Consider the following 19,488-nt stretch of genomic DNA (forward strand, 5'->3'; position numbering starts at 1 on the left):
CAACAGCAATGTATTACACTAAATGACTGTTTAAGAACCTGAGAGAATTTGTGCTTGTGAAGTGGTAACTATCCCCCAAGTATGTTTTTCCTTCTCATATAGTAGATGATTTCATTGGCAATTTTCCACAGTCTCCTCAAGATGCATGGATTGGTACAGTTTTTACCTAGCTGTCAGCAGAACAGTTGGTGTGGGTTCTAGTCACCACATGCATATTTTAACTTTTCATTTGGTGTTTTGGCAGGAATGCAAGATTTCAATTACCTCAGCAGCAACTGCTTTGAGATTACTGTGGAGCTTAGCTGTGAAAAGTTTCCACCTGAAGAGACTTTGAAGAACTACTGGGAGGATAACAAAAACTCCCTCATTAGCTACATTCATCAGGTAAACCCAGTCTCCAGCATAAAAGGGGAGATCTAAGTGCACAATAGTAACCTGGTGCACAATAGTCTCCTAAGAGGATCCCAGACTATATAAATCCACCTGACCCAGAGTGAGAATGCTACATTTGGAAAATGCATCAGTCGTGATTCAAATAGTCTTTCATTTGTAATTGTTTTTTTTAGTTCATGAATATTTGCTGAGAACTGATTAAACTGGAGTTATGGAAAGGTAGAGTGACACCCTCTTTTCTTTCATATTGCATTAATCAAGGGCAATCCTAGGATACTCCTCTACCCTGATCACCTTGGGTTTGTCAGACATTCCAGGCAGGACCAAAACTAGAATGAGGTAAATGAGGCACCCAGGATACAAAATTTAATGAGCCATTCACTCCCAGGGTTATGCAGGTGTAGGATCAGCACCTAGGAGTGAAAGTCTCCTTATGCCTCACTCGTCACAGCCCAGACTCAACTGGAGATGAGGTAATGGCAATGATGGGTAAGTTACATATACTGGGCATTAACTCTTTCCCAGGCATTATTCTAAATGCCTTACATGTAGTAATTGATTAATTTAGTTGTCACAACTCCATGAGGAAAGTTATATCATCATCAACATCATCTTCTTTTATTCCACCACCATTATCACCCATGAACTAAAAATAAGAAATCAGAAGCACAGAGAAGTTAAACAACTTGTCTGAAGTTATTCTGCCAGAATCCAGGCTGTCTAGTTCCAGAATCACCATGCTGTGTTGCCTCTCATGACATAAATTTAGATCTTTAGCAGAGAGTCACTGTACAGAATTTTGGAGAATCTCACCACGGGTCAGAATAAAATACCTACCTGTTCAGACTTGATCCAGGCCAGTTCCCTGTTAACCCCATCCCTCTGTACTAGGTAGAGACCGACACCAGGGGCAGTACTGTTGGGAAAGACCTAAGGACTCTGTTCTTTGCTTGCAGTGCCTTGACAGTTTCACTTTCCATTCTGTATGTGGCCATTTACATCCAAAGTCAGGGAGAGTAATGTTAGTTTCATATATTGGCAGGTAGTATAGACTGATTTTTAAACTAATTTGATATAAACAAATACTATTATATAGATAAGTAGCTATTTGCACATACATGTACATATAAAAGGGCTTCCCAGGTGGCATTAGTGGTAAAGAACCTGCTTGCCAATGCAGGAGACATAAGAGATGCAAGTTTGATCCCTGGATCAGGAAGATTCTCTGGAGAAGGGAATGGTAACCCACTCCAGTGTTCTTGCTTGGGAAATTCCAAGGACAGAGGAACCTGGTGGGCTACAGTCCATAGGGTTGCAAAGAATAGGACACTACTGAAGTGACTTAGCTCACACCCACAGGTACATAGAAACATATACACGTGAACCCAATGCATTAAAAATGTGAAATCAGCTTAAGAATTCTTTTACACTTGTCAAGTATCCATGCTGCTGCTGTTAAGTCGCTTCAGTTGTGTCCGACTCTGTGCAACCCCATAGATGGCAGCCCTCCAGGCTCCCGCGTCACTGGGATTCTCCAGGCAAGAACACTGGAGTGGGTTGCCATTTCCTTCTCCAACGCATGAAAATGAAAAGTCAAAGTGAAGTCGCTCAGTTGTGTCCGACTCTTGGCGACCCCATGGACTGCAGCCTACCAGGCGTCTCTGTCCATGGGATTTTCCAGGCAAGAGTACTGGAGTGGGTTGCCATTGCCTTCTCCACAAGTATACATGTACCTTACCAAAAGGTATTATCATGGAATAGATACAGTGATGACAGTGATTAAAAAATATCCATTATACAGGATTTGTATCAGTCAGTAGAATTAACATAAAAGTGCATGTTAACACAAAAAGATATTTTCAACAATAAAGCTAAAGATAATTAGCTATGTTGATTCTGAAAAAAATCTTAGTGGGCACCCTTGTAGAATGTCATTTGAGGAGAGCTATATTTGGATGGATATTTTAAGAGCAAAATTTAAAAGTAAAGTTGTAGGCTGAGTAAGTACGATGGGGCTATTTGGTGTGTTCTTTGCTTAGATATCAAAGAATGCTTCCTTAATTCAATACTTTTCGTTTTATTTATTTATTTTTACAGCAAAAATTTAAGCTACTTTTATGTCCTAGGCACCCTCTCTCTCTGGAGAGAGTGTGTTTCATCTTAAGTTCAGATATCAATACCTAACTACAAGAGAGGATGATAAATGTTAAAATAAAGAGCAATAGCAGTACACAGAAGGGTCCTTAAGCCAGTGCTGCCAGTTCAGAAAAGGCTTCTTGGAGCTATGCTCTAGGATTCCCTACAGTTGATGTCAGTAAAATTATTATCCGGTCAAGAATTAAAAGAAAAAGTTCAGCTGCTATTTAAGTTCTCAGTTCTAATTTATTTATTGTTGACTGTGCTGAATCTTCATTGCTGCACATGAACCTTCATTGCCTCACATGAACTTATTCTAGTTGCAGTGAGTAGGGGCTACTCTCTAGTTGTGGTGTGCAAACTTCTTATTGTGGTGTCTTCTCTGGTTGCAGAGCATGGGTTCTAGAGTGTGCAAGCTCAGTAGTTGTGGCTCATGGGCTCTAGAGCACAGGCTTAGTAGTTGTGGTGCCCAGGCTCAGTTGCTGTGGTGCATGGTTATGGCATGTGGAATCTTCCTGGACCAGGGGTTGAACCTATGTTCCCTGGATTGGCAGATGGATTCTTAACCACTAAACTACCAAGGAAGTCCTATCTTAGTGCTTGAGAAAAAATGCACTATAAAACAAAACCCAAATGTGTGCCATCAGAAAGAGTAGAGTGATTGGCATATTTATGGTGGCAGGTGCATTAATTAATCTAAAAGCTGTATCAGTTTACATAAGAATCAGCTGAAAAGAAGAGGGATCAGATGATACAGTCCTGTTTTATGCCTCCTGAAATGAAAATTTGATCTGTCGACAGATCCCTGTGACCCATCCTGGAGTAACATCACTATTATTGTACAGAATGTATGGAAGCAGTAAGATTGGTATTTGCAGTGAACACACACCAGCTTGCCTCAAAGGACACTCCAGATTAGGGAATCAAAGGCTGGTGGAATATCAGTGAAGGCTTCCAGAAGTTCTGTGTTGAAATTGTTTCACGACAGTGGAACAATATGGTGATGATTAATAATTGAACACTTGGGCCTAAAATCTAATCATTGACTAGTTTTATAACAGATGGAAAATAGGTGATTCCGTTCATTTCATTCAGTCACTCAGTCGTGTCTGACTCTTTGTGACCCCAGGGACTGCAGCATGCCAGGCCTCCCTGTCCATCACCAACTCCCGAGGGCTACCCAAACTCATGTCCATTGAGTTGGTGATGCCATCCAAACATCTCATCCTCTGTCATCCCCTTCTCCTCCTGCCGTCAATCTTTTCCAGCATCAGGGTCTTTTCAAACGAGTCAGCTCTTTGCATCAGGTGGCCAAAATATCAGAGTTTCAGCTTCAGCATCAGTCCTTCCAATGAATACTCAGGATTGATCTCCTTTAGGGTGGACTGGTTGGATCTCCTTGCAGTCCAAGGGACTTTCAAGAGTCTTCTCCAACACCACAGTTCAAAAGCATCAATTCTTCAGTGCTCAGCTTTCTTTATAGTCCAACTCTCACATCCATACTTGACTACTGAAAAAACCGTAGCCTTGACTAGATGGACATTTGTTGGCAAAGTAATGTCTCTGCTTTTTAATATGCTGTCTAGGTTGATCATAACTTTCCTTCCAAGGAGCAAGCATCTTTTAATTTCATGGCTGCAATCACCATCTGCATGATTTTGGAGCTAAAATAAAATAAAATAAATAAAGTCAGCCACTGTTTCTCCATCTATTTCACATAAAGTGATGGGACCGGATGCCATGATCTTTCTTTTCTGAATGTTGAGCTTTAAGCCAACTTTTTCACCATCTTCTTTCACTTTCATCAAGAAGCACTTTACTTCTTCTTCACTTTTTGCCATAAGGGTGGCGTCATCTGCATATGAGGTTATTGTATTTCTCCCCGCAATCTTGGTTATAGCCTGTGCTTCATCCAGCCCAGCGTTTCTCATGATGTACTCTGCATAGAAGTTAAATAAGCAGGGTGACCATATACAGCCTTGACATACTCCTTTTCCTATTTGGAACCAGTCTGTTTTTCCATGTCCAGTTCTAACTGTTGCTTCCTGACCTGCATACAGGTTTCTCAAGAGGCACATCAGGTAGTCTGGTATTCCCCCAGAATTTTCCACCGTTTATTGTGATCCACACAGTCAAAGGCTTTGGCATAGTCAATAAAGAAGAAATAGATGTTTTTCTGGAACTCTCTTGCTTTTTCCATGATCCAGTGGATGTTGGCAATTTGATCTCTGGTTCTTCTGGCTTTTCTAAAACCAGCTTGAACGTGTGAAAGTTCACGGTTCATGTATTGCTGAAGCCTGGCTTGGAGAATTTTGAGCATTACTTTACCAGCATGTAAGATGTGTGCAGTTGTGTAGTAGTTTGAGCATTCTTTGGTATTGCCTTTCTTTGGGATTGGGATGAAAACTGACCTTTTCCAGTCCTGTGGCCACTGCTGAGTTTTCCACATTTGCTGGCATATTGAGTGCAGCACTTTCACAGCATCATCTTTTAGGACTTGAAATAGCTAAACTGGAATTCCATCACCTCCACTAGCTTAGTGATGCTTTCTAAGGCCCACTTGACTTCACATTCCAGGATGTCTGGCTCTAGGTGAGTGATCACACCATTGTGATCGTTTGAGTCTTAAAAATCTCTTTTGTACAGTTCTTCTGTGTATTCTTGCCACCTCTTCTTAATATCTTCTGCTTCTTTTAGGTCCATACAATTTCTGTCCTTTTTCGAGCCCATCTTTGCAAGAAACTTTCCCTTGTCATCTCTAATTTTCTTGAAGAGATCTCTAGTCTTTCCCATTCTGTTGTTTTCCTCTATTTCTTTGCACTGATCACTGAGGAAGGCTTTCTTATCTCTCCTTGCTCTTCTTTGGAACTCTGCATTCAAATGGGTATATCTTTACTTTTCCCCTTTGCTTTTTGCTTCTCTTCATTTCACAGCTATTTATAAGGCCTCCTCAAGCAGCCATTTTGTTTTTTTGCATTTCTTTTCCATGGGGATGGTCTTGATCCCTGTCTCCTGTACAATGTCACGAACCTCCATCTATAGTTCATCAGCACTCTGTCTATCAAATCTAGTCCCTCAAATCTATTTCTAACATCCACTGTATAATCGTAAGGGATTTGATTTAGGTCATACCTGAATGGTCTAGTGGTTTTCCCTACTTTCTCCTATTTAAGTTTGAATACAGCATAAGGAGTTCATGATCTGAATCACAGTCACCTCTGGTCTTGTTTTTGCTGCCTGTATAGAGCTTCTCAATCTTTGGCTGCAAAGAATATAGTCAATCTGATTTTGGTGTTGGCTATCTGGTGATGTCCATATGCAGAGTCTTCTTTTCTTGTTGAAAGAGGGTATTTGCTATGACCAGTGCGTTCTCTTGGCAAAACACTATTGGTAATTAGGAGATCCAATTCATTGATTGGTTGAGAAGAAATCTCTTGCCGAACCTTAAAGGATGTTTCTAGGACCTGGAGTTGTAAAGTTAATCAACATAAATAGTTTGCTAAAAAGAGCTCCTATGAAATAGCCATGGAACTGTCTAGTTCTCAAAATTTCCAAAGAATTTTTCAAAGAATGGTTCATGAGCACTTGCCTCAGACTCATCTAGATTATTGTTAAAAATGAGTTTTCAGTCCCAACACTGAATCACACTCCTTGAAGGGCAGGAGTATTTGAAGATTTGAGGGTTATTGACATTAAACAATTCTAGCAACAATGAAGATTTAATTTTTTTGTTTTTTAGCCTTGCTTGACTGAAATGTTTGGAATCTGGGGAGGGAGAATTATAGGAATAACAGTGTAGTAAAATAACTTCCCCAGATATGAGTGAAATTTATTAACAAACTTCTGGGATTTCTTTTGCAAACATCATAAAATGACTGTGTTTTCCAGTCTGCATTCCTGTTGAGTCCTGGTAGCCCATAACATTTCCACTGAGATTTACTCCTATAGTGGAAAATTTCAAACAGAAAAATAATGCTCCATAATTGGTATATCAGACATTTATTTATTTAACCATCATCTCTTTAAGAAAATTTGAGATACCAAGGGAACATTTCATGCAAAAATGGGCTCGATAAAGGACAGAAATGGCATGGACCTAACAGAAGCAGAAGATATTAAGAAGAGGTGGCAAGAATACACAGAAGAACTGTACAAAGAAGATCTTGATGACCCGGATAATCACGATGGTGTGATCACTTATCTAGAGCCAGACATCCTGGAATGTGAAGTCAAGTGGGCCTTAGAAAGCATCACTACGAACAAAGCTAGTGGAGGTGATGGAATTCCAGCTGAGCTATTTCAAATCCTGAAAGATGATGCTGTGAAAGTGCAATATGCCAGCAAATGTGGAACACTCAGCAGTGGCCACAGGACTGGAAAAGGTCAGTTTTCATCTCAATCCCAAAGAAACGGACTGCCAAAGAATGCTCAAACTACTACACAACTGCACTCATCTTACATGCTGGTAAAGTAATGCTCAAAATTCTCCAAGCCAGGCTTCAGCAATATGTGATCCGTGAACATCCTGATGTTCAAGCTGATTTTAGAAAAGGCAGAGGAACCAGAGATCAAATTGCCAACATCTACTAGATCATGGAAAAAGCAAGAGAGTTCCAGAAAAACATCTATTTCTTCTTTATTGACTATGCCAAAGCCTTTGACTGTGTGGATCACAATAAACTATGGAAAAGTCTGAAAGAGATGGGAATACCAGATCACCTGACCTGCCTCTTGAGAAATCTGTATGCAGGTCAGGAAGCAACAGTTAGAACTGGACATGGAACAACAGACTGGTTCCAAATAGGAAAAGGAGTACATCAAGGCTGTATATTGTCACCCTGCTTATTTAACTTCTATGCAGAGTACATCATGAGAAACACTGGGCTGGAAGAAACACAAACTGGAATCAAGATTGCCAGGAGAAATATCAATAACCTCAGATATGCAGATGAAACCACCCTTATGGCAGAAAGTGAAGAGGAGCTAAAAGCCTCTTGATGAAAGTGACAGAGGAGAGCGAAATAGTTGGCTTAAAGCTCAACATTCAGAAAACAAAGATCATGGCATCTGGTCCCATCACTTCATGTGAAATAGATGGGGAAACAGTGGAAACAGTGTCAGACTTTATTTTGTTGGGCTCCCAAATCACTGCAGATGGTGACTGCAGCCGTGAAATTAAAAGATGTTTGCTCCTTGGAAGAAAACTTATGACCAACATAGATAGCATATTCAAAAGCAGAGACATTACTTTGCAAACTAAGGTCCATCTAGTCAAGGCTATGGTTTTTCCAGTAGTCATGTATGGATGTGAGCGTTGGACTGTGAAGAAGGCTGAGCACCACAGAATTGATACTTTTGAAGTGTGGTGTTGGAGAAGACTCTTGAAAGTCCCTTGGACTGCAAGGAGATCCAACCAGTCCATTCTGAAGGAGGTCAGCCCTGGGATTTCTTTGGAAGGAATGATGCTAAAGCTGAAACTCCAATATTTTGGCTACCTCATGCCAAGAGTTGACTCATTGGAAAAGACTCTGATGCTGGGAGGTACTGGGGGCAGGAGGAGAAGGGGACAACTGAGGATGAGAGGGCTGGATGGCATCACTGACTCGATGGACGTGAGTCTGAGTGAACTCCGGGAGTTAGTGATGGACAGGGAGGCCTGGCGTGCTGCAGTTCATGGGGTCGCAGACTGAGCGACTGAACTGAACTGAAGAAGTTGCTTTATTTGTCACCCTCGATTCTTGTCTCATAGCAACAAAGATTTAGAATGATGGACTAAAGGGTTTGAAACAACAGACAAGTTACAGTCCAGTTATAGCTCAAGCAGACAGAACTTTTATTAAAGAGACGTGGCAGTAGGCCAATCCCAAAGGAGTCATAACAATCCCTCTTGGCTTATCCTGTTATACTTCCTGTCTCTTCCTCTTGGTTCTGTCCTGTGCAAAATAGGACCTGTACTCACCACCTATCAGGAAAGGGCATACACTCAAGGCCAATTGACACTTGCAAGTTACACAGCAATAGTCTCTGTTGTGCATGTCTTTCCCATCATTCAGTTTGTATAATCAAATATATGTATATATGAACACATACATATTTATGACTATGTAAGAATCCATAAATCCATACATATTATGAGTATTTATGAGTCCTTAATGGGCTCCTAGCTGTTTAAGATTACTTGAAGAAGCCCCTGTGGTTAGTTTGTATTCACTGTGTGCCTAGGGTGCATGTGCAGAAGTTGGAAAAATCACTGTAGTTATTTTTGTAGCATATCTGTGAGCTCTCCTGCATGTGTTTAGGATGGGGTTTGGAGATCAGCTTGCGTGCTTTTCAGCTAGGCCACCGCTTGTTGCTCATGCCTAATTTCCTACCTAACATAACTATTTGTTAATCACATACTGTAATTTAAGTGTTGGGTTGCAGAAGCAGAAAAACGTACAATTATGAATATTAATGGGTATATTTATACCTAATGTAGGTGAATTATATGTTTTTGAAGTGATTGATTTATTTTTGCAATGACAAGGAAATTTTAAACTTATATATCAGGATTATAATGCCCCAAGATGAATAAATTGATCTTTACAATTTTTCTAATACTTTTACCATGTGAATTTCATTCAGAAAGCTAACTTCTCTTGTTTCCAGTAGCTAAATTTCAGTCTCATTCAATTTTGGCTGGCTAATCCATAGGTGAGTCTTGGGGAAAAGATTAAAAATATCTTTTTGTTTTAAAAATGTGTTTACTCTCTTCTCACTTTACTGGTTGCCATTAAAATTATTATTATTACTGCAAATGTATCACTTAAAAAATGTTTATTTATTTGGCTGCATTGGATCTTAGTTTTAGCACATAGGATTTTCAATCTTCGGCATGCAGGATTTTTTAGTTGTGGCATGTGGGATCTAGTTCTCTGACCAGGGATCAAACTCAGGCCTCCTGCATTGAAAGCACACAGTCTTAGCCACTGAAACACCCAGAAAGTCCCTGTATCACTTTTTTATCACGAGTAAATTGTGTTTGGAGAAAAGAATTATGTGTTATAAAGAGTTTTATTTTTATTTTTTTAAATAACAAATTCAAAAAATTTTATTAGTATACAAAGGGTATCTCTTTGATAAAACATTGTACCACTGCCATATTTACTCTCCAATGAGAAGGGGACACATGAGATTTATTCTACTTTCTGTAGGAAAATATGTAAATATCATCAATAGCAAAAGAAAATTCATTTTCTGGGGTCATATGAGTGAAGAGCAACTGGGGTAGTGTGGATGGTGTTTTGCTAAATTATCAAGATTGATAGATTATCATTTGATATTCCAGAAGCAGTACTTTCTCAAAGACCTTAAGTGACCCTCCTTTACTTCAAATATATGTTGACTTAGTTGAATTATCATTTAGAAATAAAGTTGTTTTGATGACAGCAACTTAATTCAATAGCTTGTTCTCGACATAAAATCTTTTTTATTAATAAACCCAGTTTTCAGTTAGTAAGTTCACTGACTTTTCATGCAGTGATTTTTCAACCAAAATAATATTATTAGTGGGTTTAATGCAAAAATATTCACAGTATATATATCCTTTTATCTATAAGGAACAAGTATTGAAGGGCTATAATGTGATATCTTGTTAAATGATACATGACATATAAAGTATACATAATTAACCAAATTTAAAATAGAAAGCAATGGAATATGTTCAGACCAGAACTGTTTTACACATTGACAGGTTTTTGTTTGTTTGTTTGTTTTGGTGGTTTGGAAGGTACTTCAAAGTCTTATTTGACTCAGAATAAGATATCAATTTTCCAGGGGTTACTTCTCATTTGTCTACTTGAGAAAAAGCAGAGTAAAGAATGTACACAAAATTCAGTGACTTTTTGAGCTTGTTTTGATTCCTAAACAATAGGAATCTGCAGTATTTTGCTAGAAAATAAGGAGATGTTTGATAAGAAGCATGTTTTTAGGTTGTTTCTAATACAAATTTTTGTTGTTGTTGTTATTCTTGACCATCACAGATACACCGAGGAGTTAAAGGATTTGTCCGAGATCTTCAGGGTAACCCAATTGCTAATGCCACCATCTCTGTGGAAGGAATAGACCATGATGTCACATCTGGTGGGTGTTCTTTGCTGTGATCAGAGGCTCTAGTATTGCATATGAGACCGTGGCTACTTCTTAGCCTACTTACATTCTTATACTGTTCTATGCAAAGCAATGAAATACCTCGTGTCTCTTTACATTGTCTCTCTCCAGCTTTGATCTAGTTAAATTTTTATCTGGGGAACAAGTCAGGCAGTTACTTAGGAGGGCTGTGAGGCAGGGCTGTCTGTGAGACTCTTTGCAGTTGTCAAGGCAAAGGAAGATGAACCAGCTGGAATTAAAATGCTGTCTCTTAATGATCTCTCCTAAGAAGAGATTCTAAAGAGCTGTTAATTGGTGAAACTCAGGAAGGAGCAGAAGAGTAGGAAGGAGGGTAACTGCCTGTGTTTTGTTGTCCAGGATGTCCCATCCATTTCTTCATTTAATCTGTATCATAAAGCCAGATATATCCAAGGCTGAAAAGGACCTTACAGGATTGAAGTTGATGTTAGTTATTTCTAGGTTTAAAACCTTCTTTCCATTTTCCTAGTTTGGGGGAAATGATGTGTTTTTCTGGCAAACCTATCTACTCCTGTTAATAAACACCTCTCCAACTCATTTTAGTGTAATTCTCATTTGTTTGTATCTTATCAAAAACAACACTATCTTTTTAGCTATAAACTCTACATGTTTCAAGACCTTAGCATTAGTTAACCTTTAAATTAGTTCCCAAACATCCTATGTCCTTAACTCTTATTTAACCTCACATTTATAATTTGTATTTTTTAATCTTGAATATTTGTTTTCTAAAAATCCATTTATTTATTCAAACAGCAATGCTTATCAACACCTGGTGAAGTGCCAGCCTACCTTCTGGACCAATATGCCAGAACCTGTGCCAAATTTTTGCTCCTTTCACCCCCGGGGCGGGACTTCTTGAAGGACCTAGGCCATGCACCCTATGGCCACAAGCAACTGCTTTTGTTAACCTTAGTAACATATAAACATTATTTTCTCTGCATTCCAGATGTGAAAATTTTAGGAAAATCTCACATTGGCAGTATAAATAAGTAGAAAGGAATGAAATCTGAGGAGCAGGTTCTGGGACTGTAGCTTTTTTTAAAAAATTAATTTATTTTTTTATTGAAGGATAATTGCTTTACAGAATTTTGCTGTTTTCTGTCAAACCTCAACATGAATCAGCCATAGGAATACATATATCCCCTCCCTTTTGAAACTCCCTCCTACCTCCCTCCCCATCCCACCCTGCGAGGATGATACAGAGCCCCTGTTTGAGTTTCCTGAGCCATACAGCAAATTCCCATTGACTATTTTACATATGGTAATGTAAGTTCTATGTTACTCTTAACATACATCTCACCCTCTTCTCCCCTGTCCCCACGTCCATAAGTCTATTCTCTATGTCTGTTTCTCCACTGTTGCCCTGTAAATAAATTCTTCAGTACCATTTTTCTAGATTCCATATATATGCATTAATATAAGGTATTCATCTTTCTTTTTCTAACTCACTTCATTCTGTATATGTTCTAGGTTCATCCACCTCATTAAAACTGACTCAAATGCATTCCTTTTTATGACTGAGTAATATTCCATTGTGTATATGTACCACAACTTCTTTATCCATTCATCTGTCGATGGACATCTAGGTTGCTTCCATGTTCTAGCTATTGTAAATAGTGCTGCAATGAATGATGAGATACATGTTTCTCTTTCAATTTTGGTTTCCTCGGGGCATATGCCTAGAAGTGGGATTGCTGGGTCATATGGTGGTTTTACTCCTAGTTTATTTTAAGGCATCTCCATACCGTCTTCCATAGTGGCTGTATCAATTTACATTCCCAGCAAAAGTACAAGAGCGTTCCCTTTTCTCCACACTCTCTCCAGCATTTATTGTTTGTAGGCTTTTTGTGAGGTGATATCTCATTGTAGTTTTGATTTGCATTTCTCTAATAATAAGCAATATTGAGCATCTTTTCATGTGTTTGTTAGCCATCTGTATGTCTTCTTTGGAGAAATGTCTGTTTAGGTCTTTTTCCCACTTTTTGATTGGGTTGTTTGTTTTTCTGGCATTGAGTTGTATGAGCTGCTTGTATATTTTGGAAATTAATCCTTTGTCAGTTGTTTCACTTGCTATTGTTTTCTCCCATTCTGAGTGTTGTCTTTTCACCTTGCTTATAGTTTCCTTTGCTGTATAAAAGCTTTTAAGTTTAATCAGGTCCCACTTGTTTACTTTTGTTTTTATTTCTGTTACTCTAGGAAGTGGGTCATAGAGGATCTTGCTTTGATTTATGTCATTGAGTATTCTGCCTATGTTTTCCTCTAAGAGTTCTATAGTTTCTGGTCTTACATTTAGGTCTTTAACCCATTTTGAGTTTATCTTTGTGTATGGTGTTTGGAAGTGTTCTAATTTCATTCTTTTACATGAAGCTGTCCAGTTTTCCCAGCACCATTTATTGAAGAGGCTGTCTTTGCCCCATTGTATATTCTTGCTTCCTTTGTCAAAAATAAGGTACCCATAGGTGCATAGGTTTTTTTCTGGGCTCTCTATTTTGACCACAGTCTACAGGGTCACAAAGAGTCGGACACGACCGAAGTGACCCTGCGCGCATAAATGCAAGACTATTTTTTTGCCTGTGGCATCTCTTCCCCTGTGAGAATTGAGCATGAACATGGTGCAGTTGCTTGGGTTTCGGGGACCCCGGCGGCGCCAAGTGTGCAGGAACACAGACTGCTTCCGCTGCAGGAGATATGGCCCTATCAGAGTCTTTTTCGAGCCTCTTGTAGCTGGTGATCGGAAGGCCTCTTTGGACAGTCTTTCTTCACAGGTCCACCCATTCGAGCACTTAGAGGGCTCCTTTGCCTGGGGTCCTTCTCTGTTGTTTGGCGTGTCAAGCACATAGAAGGGCCCCCCTGACCGGCACATGGGACACTTAAAGGGGCACCTGAGTGGGCTCCTACTCTGTAGTTTGGCGCATCAGTCACTGAAAGGAGTACCCTGTGTGGGGTCCTACTCTGTAGTTCAGTGCAGTCAGGCATTTGATGGGCCAGCCACTCTGTTGTTCAGCTGCCAATCCTGGCATGCAGGGAGAGAGAGGGTATGATGATGGCTCCACCCCGTACATGTGACTCAGCAGTATCGCCTTGCTTCCATGGCTGCTTGGCTTTCTTCTACTGGCATTTCCCACCACTATCTCCTCCTTCACATCCCCTCAATCTATCTCTTTGCAGTCAACAGCAGCCTTTACCCTGGGATTGCTCCACAATCCCTAAACTCCAGCTCCCGGCAGCTGCCCCTTCCAGGAGACCAGCATTCCTGCCCGGGGTATGAATGGCTGTGGCAAGGACTGTCTGATTCTCATTCCATTTAGGCTGTCACAGATCAGCGGTTTCACTCTCAGCCTTAAATGTTTCTCCTCTGACTCAGACAATTGCCCCAATGTGGGGATTGGACCCCTGCTTCAGTTCCCCCACCCACCAAAGGCAGGTCCAGTCCTACTAACATTCCTGTTTTCTCCCCTAGTTCCTTCATCCTACCGAGTTTTGTGGTTCTTTATATTCTTTTCCACTGGTCGGGTACTCCTGTCCACTCTCAGCTGGTGTTCTAGATGCACTTCTGTGTCTGAAGGTGTATTCCTGATGTATCCGTGAAGAGAGATGTACTCCACCTCCATCTACTCCTCTGCCGTCTTGTTTCTCCCTTGACACTGCAGTTTTTCAAGGGCAGCATAGGGTAGTAAGGAGAAACAAGCAATGGGGCAGTGGAGTCAAAGCTGGAGAAAAAATGTAGTGCCTCGTCTGGGAAACCTGAAAGTATTTCAGGAGAGATGAAATGTGAAGTGTCAGGAAAGATGCACATTTGAATGAGGCAGTGTGGAGTCTTGATGAGTCTATTTCAGTGGACTGTGGAGAAGGAGGACAGAGCCTGAAATGGAGAGTATTGACAAGTCTTTCTAGAACTTTTGCTGTAAAGTGAAGAAGAGAAATGCGACACTAGGTTAAAGGAAATGTAGAGTTCATAAAGGAGAAGAGATGGTGATGGGAGTTTATTTTTTTTCTGATGGTTTCCATATTCACAGTGAAATATTAATATAATGTGAAGCATCAACTAAGAGTGAGGATGAAGAAGATGCAGTACAGGTGTTAGGAAAAGGGAAAATTCCACTTGGACCTTGCTATTCAGTGTGGCCCCTACCAAGACTGAATTCAGCAATCACCTGGAACTAGCTAGAAATGCAGAATCTCAGGCCTCATCCCAGATCTAGGGAATTAGAATTTGCTCCTTACTGTCTCTCAGGTGATTGATGTGCACTAATCTAAGAAACAGGAAAGTGAAAGGACTTGGGAGGAAAACAGGGCAGGACCAGGGCCTTGTGTTTGTAGACAGGGGACAGCTCATCATCGGTGTGTGTTTTCCCCAGTCCCTTGCAGCCACAGAGGCAGGCAGAGTGTAGAGGGGTGGGTGTTTTCCAGTGCTGATGGCTTGCCAAGCATATAAGCAGGCGGGGAACAGCACATCAGTTGAAGGAGACATGTGAGTGGATGACTAGGGGATCTGGGAACCTAAGCTGCTCAAAAAGAGGATGGAGGTACAGGAACACAACTCTGCTTAGAAATCCTCTGGAAAGCTGGTTGAAAATGCAATCCTAGAAAGCATGCCAGCTGTTTTGTCTTTTGAAATCTAAATTCTAACATGTCCCTCAGGATTTCCAAAGAGGTGCCATCAGGTCACACTTCGTGAGATACTGACCTAGATTCTCAGATCTTCAGATCTTCACAGCAAGAATCAAATTATGGTGCCAGCAGCTTGGGGACTTGAGAATATCCATTAATCTGTGTTATTTCTGATGTGAATATGATGATTCATTATATTAGAAGATTGATTAAATAACATTATTATCTGTAAAACTGCTACAAGAAATGATGCCTTCTAGAGAGTGTCATACTCTTTTTAATGGAATTTCATTAAATTCTATAAATATCTAAAGACAGAGAATAAAAAATGAATTTAGGTGGCATAACTATGAATTTCTCATATGTGCCTGTGACTTGATATTCTGTTCCCCACAGCAAAGGATGGTGATTACTGGAGATTGCTCGTTCCTGGAAACTATAAACTTACAGCCTCAGCGCCAGGCTATCTGGCAATAGCAAAGAAAGTGGCAGTTCCTTATAGCCCTGCTGTCAGGGTAAGTGATCATGATAATAGCTAAAATTTATTAAACACTTACCATGGGTCAAGCATATTTAAATCATTATATTTAGCTTTCATAATAACTCTATGAAGTAGAGTTATTATTACCCTGTTTTCCATCTGTTAAAAGATGAGAAAACTGAGGCCTTGAAAAGTTAAGTGACTTGCCCAAAGGCTCAGTGTTTAATTTAATACCACTCAATGTGAAACTCTGTTACCATTTCTCAATTTCTGGAGAGATGCACAAAAAATTAAATAAAACTTAAAAAAATTAGTTTTATTTGCTGATCATGATTTATATGTAAATAATGTTCTGTTTGATTTATCTTTTTATCCCTAACAGCTAGTATCATACCTTACTCTATAAGTATTTTGAAAAATAAATTAGGCCTGCAATGTAATTTTAGGTACTAACTAAACATCTATTAAGCACATACTATTAGCAAAGTCAGGTCCTCTATGATAAGAACTATAAAAAATGATACTTATTTAAGTAGACGACATTTATTGATACTTTACTACTAAGGGTAATGGTGATGAGACCAAAAATCTCATAGAGCATGATTTTACTATTATCCTTGTAAAATATTACTATGGAATGGCCTACAGGATTTCCAATTAAAAGCCTTACTTGAAAAGAATCTATTGTATTTTTGGTTATATACCCAAAGTTTGGAGTATAAATGCTTGGTTTTGCAAGCTAAATATCTTGGGTTTTCAAGTGATCCTTTGGTTTTGATTGTATGTGTTTATTAGGCTGGATATGTATTAAAATCAGGAGGTAAATTTGAACAAATAAATCCTGGAAAAATGTGCCTTCAGAGTCAGGTTATAAAAGATTTCAACTATTTTGACCCTTGGCCTTTCTGCTGTGTGTTAATTCAAAGAGGTTTTGAGTAGTCACATTATTAAATAACCATGGGCTTGAGTAGCAGAATCAAAGAGCTCTTAGCTCCATGTGGAATGGAGCATGGCTATCTCATGGGCCCAAATAGCTTGCATATTTTAAATAGTCCTTTGTGGAAAAATGTATGAATTCTCCATAGACCTGATGAGGATGCCCAGTCTATAGGCGAATTGAGTTCCTGGGTTACTGATCTTCATGGTGGTTTGGTGGTGTATGTATTTCCATCAGTTCTTTCACAGATGCAAGATTCTGGAAAACAGAACCCTGTAAAAGCTATGTTTTTTTTTTTTAAATTTTTTATTTTTAATTAGAGGATAATTACTTTACAATATTGTGATGGTTTCTGCCATACATCAGTATTAATCAGCCATAGACAGAGTGAAGTAAGTTAAAAAGAGAAAGACAATATATACTAATGCACATATATGAAATCTAGAACAGAGAAGGCAATAGCACCCCACTCCACTACTCTTGCCTGGAAAATCCTATGGACGGAGGAGCCTGGTGGACTGCAGTCCATGGAGTCACTAAGAGTCGGACACGACTGAGTGACTTCACTCGCACTTTTCACTTTCATGCATTGGAGAAGGAAATGGCAACCCACTCCAGTGTTCTTGCCTGGAGAATCCCAGGGACGGCAGAGCCTGGTGGGCTGCCGTCTATGGGGTCGCACAGAGTCGGACACTACCGAAGCGACTTAGCAGTAGCAGCGTGGAATCTAGAAAGATAGAACTGATGATCCTACTTGCAGGGCAGCAAAGGAGACAGGCATAAAGAACTGACTTTTGGACACGGTGAGGGAGGAGAGGGTGGGTTGATCTGAAAGAAGTTACATCTTTTTATGGGGGAAAGACTGCCTTTAAAAAATCTGCCTATAAATAATCTGCTTTCCAATAATACTGGGCATGCGCATGTGCTAAATTGCTTCAGTCATGTCTTAATCTTTGAGACCTTATTAAATCAAAGCACATTTCAAACATAATGACTTTTGATATTCTTTTTCCCTAAAAGTATCTTTTTGGTTATCATGAGAGATTTTTTAGGGTTTACTTTAATTCAGATGGCTAGATTGAGATTATTCTAATAAACTTTAAACCTGTTCATTTTAAATTTTAGTTTTTAAAAGTACATAATCAATTTGATAATAATATATTCTTATTTTCTCCTTTAGGTTGATTTTGAACTGGAGTCATTTTCTGAAAGGAAAGAAGAAGAGAAGGAAGAATTAATGGAATGGTGGAAGATGATGTCAGAAACTTTAAACTTTTAAGAAAGCTTCTAATTAATTGCTTTTAATCTATATAATGTATGTAGTATGATGTAATGTGGCCATTTTCTTTTAGATTTTGTGCAGTTAATATTTAACATTGATTTATTTTTGATCATTTAAATATTAATAGATATTACTTAAAATAGACTCTTAGGTTAAAATATAAGAACTTGATCTATAGCATTCATTTTCCTATATATGTGATACAGAGGACTGTAGAAGAGGTTTGAGTGATTTTGCCATTTTAGGCTTAGATACAATATTCCATATGTTATTTACAATATAGAACTTTTTGAGTAATTCTAGGTTTTAAAAATTAGTGAATCCACTTATGGTTGCCATAGGGGAAGAAGAGATAGGGAGTCTGGGATCAGCATGTACACACTGCTATATTTAAAATGGATAACCAACTAGGTCCTACTGTACAGTACAGAGAACTCTGCTTAGTGTTATCTGGCAGCCTGGAGGGGAGGGATATTTGGGAGAGAATGGATATATATATATATATACGATTGAGTCCCTTTGCCATACACCCGAAACTATCACAACATTGTTGATCAGCTATACTCTAATATAAAGTAAAAATTTTTTAAAATCCTTAAAAAAGAAAGGAAAATGTATTTGAAAAAGCATCTGTGCAATGGATAGAAGGGGAGAGTAAACAAGGGGTACTTTGACAGTATAAAAGCTAAAAGCTAAAAAAAAAAAAAAAAAGAAAAAATAGGGAGTCCTTTTAATTAATGTAAGTGGTGACAGTGTCACATAATGAAGCCATTGGAAAAGTCAACAGCTACAGGTTGAGTTGTCAGCACTATACTGCAAAACTTAAACAGTCCTGTATTAATCATCATTGTGTAGTGTGCTGTCTAGCTATAGAAGTATGATCTTGTTAACACATTCTTGCTGGGAAAGTGAAAGTGAAGTCGTTCAGTTGTGTCCAACTCTTTGCGACCCCATGGACTGTAGCCTACCAGGCTCCTCTGTCCATGGGATTCTCCAGGCAGGAGTACTGGAGTGGGTCGCCATTTCCTTCTCCAGGAGATCTTCCCAACCCAGGGATTGAACTCGGGTCTTCTGCACTGTAGGCAGATGCTTTGCCCTCTGAGCCACCAGGGTAAGTCTACTTGATGGGAGTAAAATGTAAATGTTTAGTGAGAAGTTTTATGAAAAGAGTGGAAATTGATTTCTTGCTTGTATACATTGGCACAATAGTGTTATATTATTCAGTGTGCTAACACTACTTCAAAATGTAGGGTTTTTCTTGGTTGTAGATTGTCCCAGAATTGCATTCTAAATGAATAAAAATTTTAAAAAATCCCTATGATATGTATTTAATTCTCTATTATTTTTGGTCTACAGTTTTGATCACGTGATAAAAAATGTATTCCCTTGAGAGCAGCCTCTCATTGATTCATCTTCTATAATTTTAAATTTGTTAAGTGACTGCTGTATGCCAAGCACAGTGCAAGCACTGCATGTACTGTG

At 39.1% G+C, this 19,488-nt stretch overlaps 1 protein-coding gene across 1 annotated transcript in view; it reads left to right on the forward strand.

Annotated features, from left to right (window-relative positions):
- LOC138072337 (carboxypeptidase E) overlaps positions 1 to 18,003 on the forward strand; it is a 149,080-nt gene extending 131,077 nt beyond the window's left edge. The window contains exons 6-9 of the mRNA XM_068963445.1: positions 245 to 384; positions 10,551 to 10,650; positions 15,703 to 15,821; positions 17,905 to 18,003. Coding sequence (XP_068819546.1) covers positions 245 to 384; positions 10,551 to 10,650; positions 15,703 to 15,821; positions 17,905 to 18,003 — 458 coding nt within the window. The remainder of the gene's footprint in view (positions 1 to 244; positions 385 to 10,550; positions 10,651 to 15,702; positions 15,822 to 17,904) is intronic.
- Positions 18,004 to 19,488: the final 1,485 nt, after the last annotated feature.

Source organism: Capricornis sumatraensis, unplaced genomic scaffold (assembly GCF_032405125.1).
Source record: "Capricornis sumatraensis isolate serow.1 unplaced genomic scaffold, serow.2 scaffold3, whole genome shotgun sequence".
NCBI classification, from domain to species: Eukaryota; Metazoa; Chordata; class Mammalia; order Artiodactyla; family Bovidae; genus Capricornis; species Capricornis sumatraensis.